This window comes from Protopterus annectens, chromosome 13.part0, assembly GCF_019279795.1.
Source record: "Protopterus annectens isolate FY-2018-M chromosome 13.part0, PAN1.0, whole genome shotgun sequence".
Lineage (NCBI taxonomy): Eukaryota > Metazoa > Chordata > Ceratodontiformes > Protopteridae > Protopterus > Protopterus annectens.
In genome coordinates, this window is record NC_056747.1 from 548,615,891 (window position 1) to 548,631,495 (window position 15,605).

At 40.6% G+C, this 15,605-nt stretch overlaps 1 protein-coding gene across 2 annotated transcripts in view; it reads right to left on the reverse strand.

Moving 5' to 3' along the window:
* Positions 1-15,605, reverse strand: part of MYBBP1A (MYB binding protein 1a) — a 1,224,315-nt gene that overhangs the window by 863,165 nt on the left and 345,545 nt on the right. For both annotated transcript variants that reach the window (XM_044054196.1, XM_044054197.1), the window contains one exon: positions 497-614. In XM_044054196.1, coding sequence (XP_043910131.1) covers positions 497-614 — 118 coding nt within the window. The remainder of the gene's footprint in view (positions 1-496; positions 615-15,605) is intronic.

The following is a 15,605-nucleotide window of genomic DNA, read 5'->3' on the forward strand; positions in this document are numbered from 1 at the left end:
AGGAAGGGAGATATATAGCCTACTAGAAAAGCATGCATATGGATGAGAGTTTCACTAAACATACAAATAAGGGATAGCGCACATTCACTAAACATACAAATAAGGGATAGCACACAGAGACATGTATGCCAATAAAAGCACAAGGATTTGACTACAGTGAGCCTGGCACTGACATAAGACCATGATCCCAAAGACTGCATTCCACACCCAAAAGAACAAATCTCTGAGCCATGACTTGAGGACACATGAAATGTATCAGGAATTAGATCACAACTGTGTAAACGGCAAAGAGGAACTCAAAGGCTCAGTGATTAGTGCATCATACTGTGATACATAATGTATCTTAAATAGCAGGAACTCTGGACAAAAACAGTTGAACTGGAATGCAAGGAAAGAAAATCCCAATCACAGATCCACAAAAAAAGAACTAATGTTAGATCTCGGTTTGGCTTATATCTCTAGGAATCTATCTTATCAAACCTAAGCATCATCATACCTGAGTTGCAATAACATTCTTCCCATAATGTAGCATGACCTCTCCATGGAGAACCATTTTCAGTTCACTGAGACTCAAGTGTGGGAGTGCAGCACCTAGCAATCGGTAACACATAAAACTAAAAGGAAACAAAAAAATAAATACATCAGACTCTAAACTATACAGCAAGTTATGTGAATTATCTGCAACACGAAGTATACCAGTGAGCATCCTTCAGTCAAATTACAGTAAAAATACATTTTTTCTTTCTCGTTTCTCATACCACTCCACGTTGTCTATTAAAATGGACTTCATAACTTTATTCAGAATGTTTTCCCACACTGTCTTCAGAATTCAATCCATCTTCAGAAGCACCTCAACTATGTCTTGCATTAGTAACTTTCTCTTTATTTTTTTTTATTTTGTTGACCAGGTACAACATAAGCAGAATTATCTTTTCAACATGGATTATGCAGAACAAAGAATTCAGTACATATTTTATAAGTATCTCGCACAAAGTAGGACTAAGTGCTTACAATGTACTTACTGGAATGTGATTACAAACAGGTCAGATGCATTATATCAACTTACAAAAGATTACAGTTCAAATGAAAAGTAAGATCTATGTACTTATTTCAGCTAATCTGCAAGATGTCGCTTAATGAGCGACTGTTAAAATGTACTTAGTTGTGTGTTTGTACTAAGTTAACAAGTTATGAGGGTGTTCTGGGTGTGTGTATTTTTGAAGGGTTTTATTAAAACAAAAAAGTATTTTAAAATGTAACAAATGTTCCAAAGTTGATAAGAAAACACTGTATAAACGATTAACCTACCAAATGTTAGTGGGTGCATGCATCACAAAATCTGGAAATAGACATTTAAAAAATTTTTTTTTTTTAAAAGGATTCTATTATGGCAGTTAAAGATATGTGGATAGACACTAATGACACAAAAACTGAGACTGGAAGCTCTTGTCTATGGATGTGTATAGCAAGGTACAAGCAGCAAAAATGAGTTTATCCCTTTAGTTTGATAAAAATATGCCTGACCTGTGTATAAATCAGAGAAGTTGTGGATAGTAATTAATAGAGAGTTGATGGATTTTATCTAGAAGGGGAAGAGGGCAAGAGTCAAGTGAGATAAATTGACCCTTCCAATAGAGCAAGGTGATTTAGGATTACCTGATTTGAAGAGATATTTTAGAGCTACACAGTTAAGGCTCTTTTAGAGAATGGGCAGTCTGTAGATCGCATCCTGATTGGAGAACGAATATTCTCCAGCACGGTATTAATATACAAGTAATGCTTGCTTAAAAATAAATCCAACGCTTCATGGCAGCATATCGAGTCACAGTGGAGCTTGGAGAGAAAAAACTAATGGCCACCATTATTTTACGCGTAATGTCTGCTTCTGTGAGTGAGTGAATGCGTGCATGAAAGCAATAGAAACTGTGTGTATATGTATGTGTGTATGAGAGAGAAAGCGAGTGACTAAGTGAACAGTGAGATCGATCAAGACGTTATTTTACAGTCAGTAAGCAGTGCTTTTGCTGTTTAGCGAGTGTAAAATTAAAAAGAAAAGAAACTTAAAATAACTGTGTGTGTGTGTGTGTGTGCATGTGTGTGTGTGTGTGTGTGTGTGCCTGTGACAGAGTGTATGCATATATGAAAGCAATAGAGACTGTGTATGTGATAGACTGTGAAGAGTGAAAGATCCCTGGCAACAGCAGATAAGAGGTCTGCATATCTCTCAACCTCTTACCTCAACATATCTGGATAAGCATAAAATAAATGGGGAATAAAAGCTCAAAATAACATTTTTACATGATCCTGTTATAAACTCACAGCATTACTTCAACATTAGGATTTGTGTCAGCTTGCATTTTCTGAAGCAGAGGTGTGTGTATGTGTACTTGCATATGAGAGATCGACTACTGGCAATAGCAGTAAAGAGGTCTACATACCTCTTGCCCGTTCAGCTAAAGAAATTTGGATAAATAAAATAAAGGGAGAACAAAGGTTCAAAAGCAGGAACAGACTAATTATTTTTCTTATAAAAGTTGTTTAAATAACCAGATTTATGTTGGCATTAATTTTCTAAATGAAATGAAAGTCTGAATCTCAAATCTCTATCATTTAGGGACATCAATCTCTAATAAATTAGGGTTGCCACCTTTTTCAAATGGCCAAAGTGGGATATTTTGGGACAAACATCAGATTTTACAGGCCGACACATACTCAGTACAAAGGTTAGAACTTAACTTTTTTGCCTAAATAAAAGCTTATTCTTGTATCATCTTAGTTGCTTATTCTGTTTCTTAAAACATTTAGGTATTTTAGATACAGAATAACTGTTTTTTGCAACTATTACATAAAATATAGGAAATAATTTTGTCCTAAAATCTCAGGACAGTTGTCATTTTTACAATTCTTTTGTCAGGACACAACTGCCCAAAGAGGGACTGTCCCTCGCAAAGTGGGACAGGTGGTAACCTTATAATAAATGGCAACAAACCAAATGTTTTAGGAGAAAGGAGCCAAAAAACAAAGTAAATACCTGGACATTTTTAAAGTGCTATATTTTGGATGTAAAATGCTTCCTCCTACACCATTAACATATACTACAGCAAGTTTAAAACATTAGACAGAGGAACTATTTTACATCAAAAATATATACAAAAATAATATAGTACTTTAAAAAAAGTAAGTACATAAAACAACAATTTTAAAGACAGCCCATTCTCTAAACACAATAATTCCCTTCAGGGTGTGTGTTAATGTGTAACTAACACCCTTACAGGGGTGTAGAGGCCCGACGCAGCAATAACACCCCTGGAAGGGTGTTAATTACACATCAACACACAACCTGTCAGGCATTATTGCCTGCATACATAACACAAGAAGAACGCTACAATTCAAAGAACTTTTGGATGATGAAGCAGGGAGATATTCAAGAAATAAGGAGAGTGGGATTTTGGATGCAGATCCTTAAGGAGAATAACAACAATCATACAGAATATTAAATTATATTCATAAACTAGCAGAAATTATTATAAGAACTATGGAGAAAGGAGATTCTGTCAATATGGACTACTGCAATTAGGGATATACAGAATAGGCAGAGGGGGCTATAATTTACTGGAGAAAACTGGCAAAGGAACAAAGGTATTGGGAATAAATAATTATAAAGGTAAAGGCAAAAGAATGGGAAAAGGCCAAGAACACATTTAGACTGCAGGCTAGAGACTGCCTTCCATATCAGGGATTGATATCAGAGTATAGGCAAAGAGAAAGGGGTAGGAAAATATTAAGTGAAACGTCTGCACTGGTGGAGTTTTTAGTCGAATCGAGCAGAAGCTACTGTTAAAAAAATGGATAATTAGTACAGCACACAAAATATTGCACAATAACTATAGGAATCAATCAGAGGTGGTTAGAAAAGACTGAAGACAGACTGGATAAGCAATTCACAAAGAAACAATGGTAGGACATATGCAGGGCTCCCAAATATGCAACACAATCTAGAAGATTAAGGATTTTTACTTGGAAGTGTTTGCATAGGTATTTTTCTACCTCAAGCAGACTCCAAAGAATTTTTCTTCAGGTAAATGGCAAATGGAGGTGTGATGGGGAAGAAAGAGATTACTGGGAACTTATGTTTTAGGAGTATAATGACTTAGTTGACTTAAAAATCTCTATAGAATAATCTCTCAGAAATACTAGGTGAGCAAACAGGTGTAAGGAAATTCTTTATTTATTTATCTATCTATATATCTACCAGGCAAGTCCAACTGGGTCATAAGCCCAATTTTAGCAGAGGCTCAGGGAGAAAAGCTCCATAGAAATACAAGCAATATACAATAAACAGATAGTACAATAGTATACATATAGTAAGATGCAAAATGCATATCTTCTAGTTAGTCTACTTACTTACTAGTCTATTTACTTACTTACCTACCTACCAATCTGGGTTACAGGATCTGAACTGCTCAGAAGTAGTAAGGCCTTGTTAAGTTTAATTCTGCAAGCTGTCATAAAAGCAATTACTATAAAATGGAAATCAAAGTCTAAACCAGGGGTCTGGAACCTGTGACTCTTCCACCTTTCTGCAGTGGCTCCCTGTAGCTTTCAAAAATAATGGCCACTCTGTGCCCCACACACACACACACACACACACACACACACACACCCCAACTGAGCAATCCCAATATAAATCCCAACAGAGGAACAAAAGTAGGAATGGATTTTAACTACTGCTCTTACAATTCTTTTATATATGGAATAATAACTATATATAAAACTTTATACGTTGTGTTATGTTTATTTTAGGGGTCGAATAGGTTTTGTAGCTCCAGATAAATTTTATTTGGTGGAAGAGGGACCAAAATGGCTGTTTTGATAGGGAAGGTTCCAGACCCCTGGTCTAAACCCACCATGTCTGAAGTAGTGAATAAAGCAACAGAGACACAACAACTGGAAGTGAAATCTTTAGAAAAGTGTAGGAGCAAATGACAGAAAGAAATTGAAATTGTGGGAACAACACATCCAGAAAAAGGGAAGGCATAAACTGACCAACTTACGTAATGTTGGATTGATTATATTGTACAGAAGAATGTGTGTGACATATAATGTTTGTAACTGTGAGCATATTAATATAGTTTGTTTTCTTTTTATATAAATTTAAGTCTGCCTACGTCACAACTGACAATTCAATAAAGGTGTTTAAAAAAATGAGAAACTGTTGCTGCCTCCTTTCCTTGTAGCCCCAGTTTGGAGGAACTGTGTAAGTTCTCTAGCTACCACACTCAAGGGTACATGTTCACTCCTGCAGGCTGCAGGGACATGTATAGTACGATGTTACATGCTGTATAAGGTATTGCAAGACCCAGTGCTCCCAACTCAATCTCTCCCAACTGAGAACAGAAAGACAGAAGAAACAAAAAAATCACAAAATGATGTACTTACACAGCTTAAAGTTAACTCCAACAGCAGATGTTGAACGGCAAGGTCAATCAAGCCAATTACTTATGGCAGGGGACATTTAACTACAAAGGGCCTCTACAGTGGGAAAACAATGGGAAGAATACCAAAAAGTGAAAATGCAAACCTCACTGGAGGTCAGGAGTGAAAGAAGGGCAAACGACAAGTTCAGAAGACCAAGTTCTTAAGTGACAGATGCCAAAGACAATCCAACTCCTGCAATTATGGTCTAAGTATCAACGACTGTTAATGTTGTTAACCAATAACTAAGTGGTTATTGGCTCCTATGCCTGCAGTGGACATACTTTAGCAAGCACTACAACATAACATAGCATAATCAGGCCCCTGGTGCCAAAAAACAAAGCAGTCAACAGTACACTTGGAAACAGTTTATTTAGGCACAGCATACCTCTTCCTATCAGGAAAGAGAAGATCAACTGAACTGTGTTCCTGAACTTTTATATCATTTCAGGTAAAGCCCAACAGAAAGAAGTGCATCCTAGATATAAAGGTCTCTCTCTCTCATTCTCTCTCTCTAATGGACTAAATTTCAGAAAGAATATCACGTTTGCGAGAAATACAGGGTTCTAAGGAACACCTAATCCTTGTGAAAGACCAAAACAGGATTACCTAAAAATAACAGCCTGCAGCTCAAAGATCCTGATCACCAGGATGATGGCCAGCCAACAATAAAAGCTTCTTGTAAGAGATGTATTTCAGAAGTGGTGAATGAGACCGCATGAGCAGGGGATGGGGCCCAAATGAGTATTGCCAAAGAAAAAGGAAAACACTTCTTTAAGGCTGAGCAAAGATAGCCTGATAAAATTGTAACTGTTATTCTAAGCCTTTAGTTGAAGCACTTGGGCTTCAGACCAGTTGTTTTACATTAAGAAGGTTTGTGGTCTGCACTGTTGTGGCAGGACAGGTAGCTTATATCCTTCTAAGTTGGGAGTTGCTGATTGAAGGCTTAGTGTCTGTTATTCTAAATGTGCATTAGTTCAGGTTTAAGCACTTGGGCTTCGGGCCAGTTATTTTACATTAAGAAGGTGTGGTCTTCACTCTTGTGGGAGGAGAGGGTAGATTCTGCCCTTCTGAGCTGGGAGTTTCTGGTTAAAGGCTTATTGTGCCTGCCTATTTGAACTGTTTCTTTCTGAAATTGGTACGCCTCGTTTGCTGTAACATAGACTAAATTCAGACCTGCTGAATCTAGATTTTGTTGTATAACTTGAGCACTAATCCAGACCATCTTTTTTTGGAGAAGGTTCTCTTGCACAATAGCGGCAGGAGTGTGCAGTTAGAACTTTTCTGACTGAAGACTGCTGGAACGGGGCTCAGTCTTTATCTTTTTATTGGTTAGTTTGTTTAAATCAGTTTGCTCATTTGCTACTGTTATATAAAAAAACAAGAATACTTTATGCATCGCCGCTTAGCTAGGGTTAACTATTCCCGGCACTATAAAATCTGCTCTTTAAATTTTCCCTTAAAACTCGCCAGTTTGTTAGTTATAGCACTCAAATCTGTTTCTTTGAGCTCAGCACTTGTTTAGAACTCGTTGTAAGCACTAAATAAGCCACAAATTACTACAGCACTCAATTTCCCCACTTATCTAGAGGAAAACAATTTTTAGTACTTAATAAATAAGGACCTATCCAGGCATGTCTAAGGGTCAGCTCCTGGTGATTTCCCCTGTCTACCTGATGAATCTGGGCATCTTGGGGCAATGCAGCAACTGCCTCATGTACACAGACAACCCTCTCCTCCTACCACCCAACACTACAACCTGTGAGAGATGCCCTTATATAACCAAACTGGAAGCAAAGTTTTCTTCACTTAAGACTGGACTAGACAGTCAAGAGGAGAAAGTAAACACTTACACTACACCACACTCATCACATAGTCCCTCAAAACCTACAACACCAAAACATACACATAGAAACACAAAACACACACCTACAGTCACAGAGGCTCTCAATAAAAATCTGCTCAAGCAACGGAAACCTCCAAAGCAGAAACGCAAGCAACCTCCACCCCCCCCAACACAACCCAAATGGCACAAAGCCCACAAACTCAGTGTTACACTCAGCCACAGCCCATAAGGCATAACATAGCCAACACTCTAGTCATAGGTGACGCTACAGTCCGGCACACTGATGTTCCACTCACCAGGCTAAACAAGGAGAAAGTTACTGTCAGCTGCCTGTTGGGTGCCAGGATCCGCCACATTAACGCACACACTCAGGTTACTCCACAACAAGTACAAATATGACTCTGTCATTGTCCTTGTTGGTGTGAATGACCTGAGACATACCTCCCTGGACTACACGAAAAGAGACTCGGAGGAGCTCTCTGATCTTGTAGCCCAGGCAGGTATGACCCTAGCTCTGAGCAGCATTCTGCCATCACGCAGAATGATACCAAAGTACAAGGACAAAACAATTAACTTCAACAATTGGCTAATCTTCTGGTGTCATTCTAAGGGGATACAGTATCTGTCTGCCTGGGATGACATGATCAACAGACCACGATGCTTTGCCAGAGATGGCCTGCACCTGTCGCCCTTGGGATGCCGGATACTGAACAAGGCTCTTGTCACCCCTATAGTGCATTTTTTAGGCAAGGTTCAAAGCAATTCAGCACTGGTGGTGGTGCTGCGGTAGCGTTGTCGCCTCACAGTAAGACACTGTCCTGTTCGATTCTCAGCTAGAGCGTCTTCTGTGTGGAGACATGCGGGAATGGGTGTACCTTCGTTGAAGGTTGTGCGTCAGGCCTGGCAAGCCGGTCCGTAAAAATCAACTGCCAATCATTAGTGGACCGGAGTTCTGCTGTGGCGACCCCTAACCGGGAAAAGCCGAAAAACACAAGCATACCAACTGTAACAGGTACAAGCAAGCAAAATCTGAGGGTAATGCTACTCAATGCTAGAAGTCTAAACCTCAAAATGCATTCACTCAAGGCACTCCTTAAAATGGAGAACATCAACATCTGTGCAGTGACAGAGACCTGGTTCAAGGCTCCAAAGAGCACCCCTGCATTACCAGGCTATAATTCATACCCCCACCTTTCGGCCACCTAACCTGAACTGAAACACTAAAGGCGGAGGCGTGTCCATATTCATTAAGTATATCCACACCTCCAGGCTAGTTGCTCAGCATAATGCATCCGAGATTATACAAGTGCAACTAACTCTGGGCAAGACAGCAATCCAACCTGTAGCCTGCTACAGATCCCCCACCATGCCCCAGGATTCCCACTCCTCATTTCTTGGTACACTGAAAAATATTAGGATACAACCAAACACCTTCATAATGGGTGATTTCAACTACCCCACTATTAACTGGGAAAACTACTCATGTACCAACTCTTTTGCTCAACTGTTTCTGGAATTCATAAATTCCAACGCTTTGGATCAACTTATCCACACCCCCACCAGGGGCAGCAATATCCTAGACCTGGTCATTACCAACATGGGCAACCGGTGTTCCACACTAGAGATCAATTCCTCATTGGTCAAATCCGACCACAAGCTAATCACCCTAGACATCCACATCCTGCCCCCATCCCCAATTAGGGTAACCACCGTAAAAAGTTTCTCCAAAGTTAACTTCTTAAGACAGAAGTGGCAAACTTCACAACACCCATGCAGACAGACAATAGAGGTACGACTGCTGAATCCTACACAAATGCACTTTATAAGCACTTACATGAGTGCATGGATCATGTTATCCCTGAAAGAACCAAGATGCTATCCTCCAAAAAAAGGAAGACAATCTGGTGGTCCCCTGCCATAAACAAACTCTACAACAGAAGAAACTGTTGCAAAAAAAAAAAGAGTAAAATGCCACGATTGGAGGCACTCCCTGGTCAGCCTCAGTAAGAAGCTGAGATCCCTCATAAAATCCTCCAAAGCTAGTTACGAAAACAAAATCACCACTGATTCTAAAGAAAACCACAAAGCATTCTATAGCTATGTCAAGAATCTCAATGGCAACACTCAGATCTGCTCTGAGTTATAGCCCAATGTCACTAAATATACAGAACCAACTGATATTGCCAACATCTTGGCAGATAGGTTCAGTGCTAACTTTACCCTTCTCTCACCCCCTAAAGAGCCCATCTCTATACCAGAAGAATGTAAAGTTCCTATAATCACGGCTGCACAAGTAAAAAACACACTCTTCAAGCCAAGAACACAGCATCCATGGGACCTGACAATATCCCAGGCTGTGTTCTACAAGAACTACAGAATGAACTGGCACCCCACATAAGCACCATGTTCAATCATAGCCTCACCTCAGGCTTTGTACCCACTGAAAGGTGCAAAGTGATTGTTATCTCACACCACATACAGGGAGCCACCACAGACCCTGGGAACTATCACCCCATTAGCCTAACGAGTCTGGTCTGCAAGGCCATGGAACATATCATCATGGAACTTATAAACAAAGACATTGGTAATCTCCAAACTCTGGACCCCACCCAGTTCGGGTTTGTAAAAGGCAGATCATGTCTCCTAAACCTGAAAGACTTCTTTGAAGCAGTCACCAAAGCCATAGACAAGGGTAAGGTGGTTCACACAGCCTATCTAGATCTCGCCAAGGTGTTTGACACCATCCCCCACTTTGGAATTATAGATAAACTCACTAAACTAGGTATAAATCCCTATGTCACAAGATGGGTTTTTACTGACAGAACCCACACTGTGAAAGTAGCAGACTCCAAATCCGACATCAGACCAGTGACAAGTGGAGTACCACAGGGTTCAGTCCTGGGTCCTCTCCGGTTTGCTATCTACTTTTCTGAAGTACAGGCTAACACAGAAGGTCTTTGCCTAATGAAGTTCGCAGATGACTGCAAACTAGGAGCCATAATCGAAACTCCTAACGATGTGGACATCATACAAAAGGTCCTCACTGAGACAGATGCCTGGTGTCAAAGCCATGGCCTCAAGCTCAATGCCAAAAAGTGCATTGTCATCCCCTCTGGTAAAAACTCTGCACCCATGAGCTACCACATAGGTGGTAGTCTACTTAACACCGAAAGTGTGATAAGAGACCTTGAGACACAGGTGGACAGTAGTCTCTCCTTTGATAATCACATCGCCACAGTAGTCAGGAAATCCTTCTACGTGGGAACCTCATCACAAAGGTTTCTCATCCAGGAAAAAAGAGGTCATTGTTCCCCTCTACTCATCACTCATTACACCCATTGTAGAGTACAATGCCCCTTTTAAGTACCTCACAAGACATCTACAACAACTGGAAAGGCCGCAGAAATACCTCACAAAGAGGATTACCGGCCTCAAACAGATGACAAACGCAGACTGTCTAAAAAAAAAACTCCAGCTTTACTCAGTTGCATATCCCCTACTCAGAGGCGATCTATGCCTGACATACAAAGCTATGTCAAACCCAGAGCTGCTGGACATGCTCCACTTAAAGAAATCCCAATCCCTCCAAGCTACACGCTCTAGGGATCTAAACCTTGTCACCACAACAAACAGAACATGCTGGAGGGATAGACTCCTGTCCCAGAGACTTCCCATACTCTGAAACAAACTACCTATCTATATTAAACAAAGCGCTCCTCATTAGCACTGTTCAAGAAAAATCTTGATGACTGGATGGGAAATAGGAACTTCACCTCTGGGGCTCTGCTCGACAGGGGCACAGGAAAATAATTTTCTTGGGTGGCGAAAGCCAGGGTACCTTTTTGGCTAGGCCTATACAGGCCCTAGGGCCAATAGTCTAGTACCTACCTATGATACCCTTCTAAAGAACTTTTTAACCAGCTAATGCAAGGTCAGTTCTGCCTTCTGCAATTTCATGCTATGCAGAAATGCCAGAAACACACACACACAAAACACGGTGCAGCAACTGTAACATAAATCAAACAGATAATCTGAAGTAACTCAGTATCACATAAAGGTTGACCAAGTGGGCAGTATAGGCAATGCCTTCAACAAAACAAGAAAATCCTCAAATTGCAGGAAATACATCTAGCATGTAAAATGTTTCCTGGCAGCTTTAGGAACTTGCAATGGAACCACTAAACCTGAATGAGCAACCAAGCACTAAGATGTAGCCTGCTGACATCAAAACCAAGAAGTGGGCAGTATAGGCAATGCCTTCAACAAAACAAGAAAATCCTCAAATTGCAGGAAATACATCTAGCATGTAAAATGTTTCCTGGCAGCTTTAGGAACTTGCAGTGGAACCATTAAACCTGAATGAGCAACCAAGCACTAAGATGTAGCCTGTTGACATCAAAACCAAGAAGGAAATAAGGAAATATCCGATTAGAAGTGGGATCACTCTTTACATTGCCAAGGACCTAACAGCCTGAAGCCATACATTTTACAGCCACAATTTTTCTTTCTTTCCTGAATTTTGTTATGAGGTACTGAAACAGAGGAAAAGGCAAAGGGTAAACAGGAATCTTGCCTGTCAAAGAAGGAAGAAGACATCTCACAGCTCAGGTTCTGGGCTGCCTTAGTCCTGAGACTTGGAGTACACAGGATTCACCTATCCTTGGATGCAGGAGAGGGCTGGCACTGCAACAAGGATCTTACCAGTACACTCAGCTTCCTGCTATATAAATTACTGACACCCCAGTTTATGGTCCACTACCAAATTTGCACTGCTTCTCTGTACTAAGGCAGGGGGGGAGGGGGTAGCAGTGCATGCTGTGCTATTTGTTTGTATATCAAATCCTGGCCTGTCTAACAACAGTGGAAGAGATCCTAGATCAACTACTCTTACCTTTAAAAGTAAAGAGCACTGCCCTTAACTCCACCTTCAGACCAAGGGAGGAGGTCAGGTGAGTTATGCAATCCAAGATAGAAGTTTGTCATCACAACCTGATACAGAAAGGGACAGCTCACTTTAGAGCCCAATGACAGTAATCTGACATGAACAGTAAGCTGGGGCATGACTATGATGCAGTGGTTAAACTCTCTGCCTCACAGCACTAGGGTACAGGGTTCAAACTTGATCACCACTCAATGTTTGTGTAGTCTGCATGCTCTCTACATTCACGCGAGTACTCCAGTTTCTTCCTACCTCACAAAAAGCATGTTGATAATCCATATATATATATATATATATATATATATATATATATATATATATATATATATACATAAAATCATTTAGTCATGGCTGAATGGGTCAAAGATGGACCAGTTCACTTAGCAATGAATTTAAGTCTGTAAGAGTGTGATGGCTCTGCAGGACCTGGCACATCGGTGCTTAATGAAACAGCCTCATCCTCAAGTAAGCAAATTAAACTGTAAAGAAAGACAGTGGACATCTTTAGGACCAAAAGTGCCAGCTGAGTCCAATCCTAAACTTTCTGCTGCAACTCCATCCAGCTTACCAAGATATGACTTACTGCATCCTCTCTGTGGACAGGAATGATCAACAATAAAGACTGTCCAATTCCACAATAAAGAAGGAAATCTTTGGAGCTAAAAACTATAGAGGACTTCTCTGAGTTTATGGTGACCCTATGTACTGCAACCAGTGGAAAATCAAGCAAGAGTGGTTTACTAAAGAAGTCTTCAATGAGACCAGGAGCAGCCAGTCATGTATTTAAGGGGAGAGAAGTTCATTCTCCACAAAGGCCTCTGTCACAGAGATCAGCACCTTAGTAAAAATTTTGGAAGCACAAGACAGACCAAAATGGCAGCAGCTGAGAGTGACGTTTACCAACAGAGAACTAAAAACTTCATGTGGAGGCCTCAGACGTGGGGAAGACTGCAGTCTTCCTCCAAAACACAATGTCTGCGATAAGGCAATATGCTAGTCTGAACGGCAGGGTAGCACTTCTCATGATCTCCTGAAATACCACTCCATATCAATGAGAATGTGACCAAACTGACAAGAGGGTAATCCACTGCTGGTTTAGTGGTAATCGTCACTAAATGCTGTATGCACTCAAGTCCTCACCAAAGGCTGATCTTTTGCCGTGTGGGGAAGAGAGTGACAAACAAAATGAAGAAAAGGCCTTCTGCAGCACCTGCCTTCATGCAGTTCTGGCTCTTAGAGCAACTTTTAAAATTTAAGGCAACATACAACAGACATTATGGGACCCCCGGAATAGGGTAAGTACTTAGGAAAGGTGCAGTACATACATAGACTAAAATGCTTACATAATGGAACACAATTACCAGAAAAAGAACAAAAAAAGTGTCAGTTCAATGGAAGCAGAACACAATCTAATATTCTGCAACAAGATGATGCTGTCACCAGTCAGCAAGAGTCTAGCATTAGTTCTGGCCTCTAAAACAACTTTCATTTTTTGAGATAAAGCTATACAGATCAAAGAAATTACGATAAAAGGGCTGAATGGATCATTGTGAAAGCTGAAACAAGGGATTTAATTTAAAATAAATTCCATGTAGCAAAATACACTAGTTCCATAAGCAATTCTTAAACAAGAGCATACAAATAGCACACCTTTTAGTAGACCAAAAAACATTTTACAATGGACTGCAGAGACAAATCCTGCTCTGGCTCCAAAAGCAGAAGACAAACTGTAGTGAATGGAGAAGGTATGGTGCTGTAGGTGTAGGTAGGTGGACACTTCACTGACTAAATAGTAGTAGCACTGATCCTGGTAAAATGACCTCTAATGTTTTCAGGTACACTCTTGCCAGGGTGCTTTTAATAAAAGAAGATGCAATTAGAAATCCATTTTGAATTGTTTAACAGGTTACTCTACTTTGATAGCGTCAAAGGAAACTAAACAGTCAGTAAGATTTTCTGAGGGGTTTGGTTCTACGCAAATAAAATTGGAGTTGTCTTTGCACATTCAGTAAATGCAAAGTTCTTTTCTCCCATATTCTAAGTAATGGGATAGAGCACAGTGAGATGAACTGCTTGTTCAAGGATGGTTCTGAGATCACTATGAGCAAGAAAGAATGATTTGTTCGGAGAGAAATTCGGTCTTGATAGAACTTGAGAAAATGGCTCTTTATTCATGCCTACCTGCAGGTCGGGGAAAGATGACTGTTCTTAAGAAAGCAGTCTTCCAAAAAAAGAAATTTGATATCTGAAGAGGCAAGCAGGCACAAAATGGTACAGGCTAAGATTTTTCTAGCATGAAATTAAAGTCCCAAACAGGGGGCAGGAGCTATCCTAGGAGGTCCTAAATGGATAAATCCCTTGAAGACTTATACCACAGGCTGTGAGAATAATGATGGATGTAAGGGGAAGCAGGCAGAGATGGCAGAGGCATGGATTTTAATGGAGGAATAAAAAAGTCGTTTTAGAGAACAGTTCCACTGGATAGTAAGTGATGCTGCCCTTTAGCCTGGCACCACACACAGAATCTTTTCTTTGGCTTTTCCCGGTTAGGGGTCGTCACAGCGGATCTCCAGTCCGCTAATGATTGGCAGTCGATTTTTACAGTACCGAGGTGCCAGCCCGACACCCAACCTTCAACGAAGGCACGCCCATTCACGCATGTCTTGCGTCTTGTGTTGAACCATATTGCTTCTTTCAATATATGCAAGATGTGCTTATTGAACAGCTGGCCCCTGTGAACTCAAGATCATATCATCTAGGCCACTAGCTTCAGTTTGCTCAAGGTCTGCTAAATGGTGACTTCTTTGTTCTGGGTTAAGAGATCAACCTCCTGTGGCAGCATTCCTTTTTTTCGTTCTGCTTATGTAGTCTAAGAGAGGGAACCAATGCTGCCATGGCCAGAAGGGTGCTATCAGTTATCATCCTCAGCCTTTCCTCTCTGATCTTCACAAGAAACATGGGGATGAGAAGTATGACAAGGAAAGCATACAGAAATATACCAGTCCACTGACAGGAGGAGAGAGTCATTCTCAAGGCTCTGTGCATTTGGGTCTCTGAAAAGTACATTATTTGCCCACTTTCTTTCGAGGCAAAAGTATGTACTTCAAGCATACCTCACTTACCAATGATTTCCTTGAAGATGGACATTTTTAAACGACCACTCGTGGGGGCCAGATGCAGACCTGTTTAGATGGCCTGCAAGGCTGTTGTTTTCTGTGTGAGGTACTATGCCAGTAGATACAGTATTATTTCCTGCACTGCATCCCAAATATTCATTACTATGCAACAGAGTGGGGATGAGTGGGTACACCCCAGTGTACGACATGACTGCAGTGTTATCTGTCT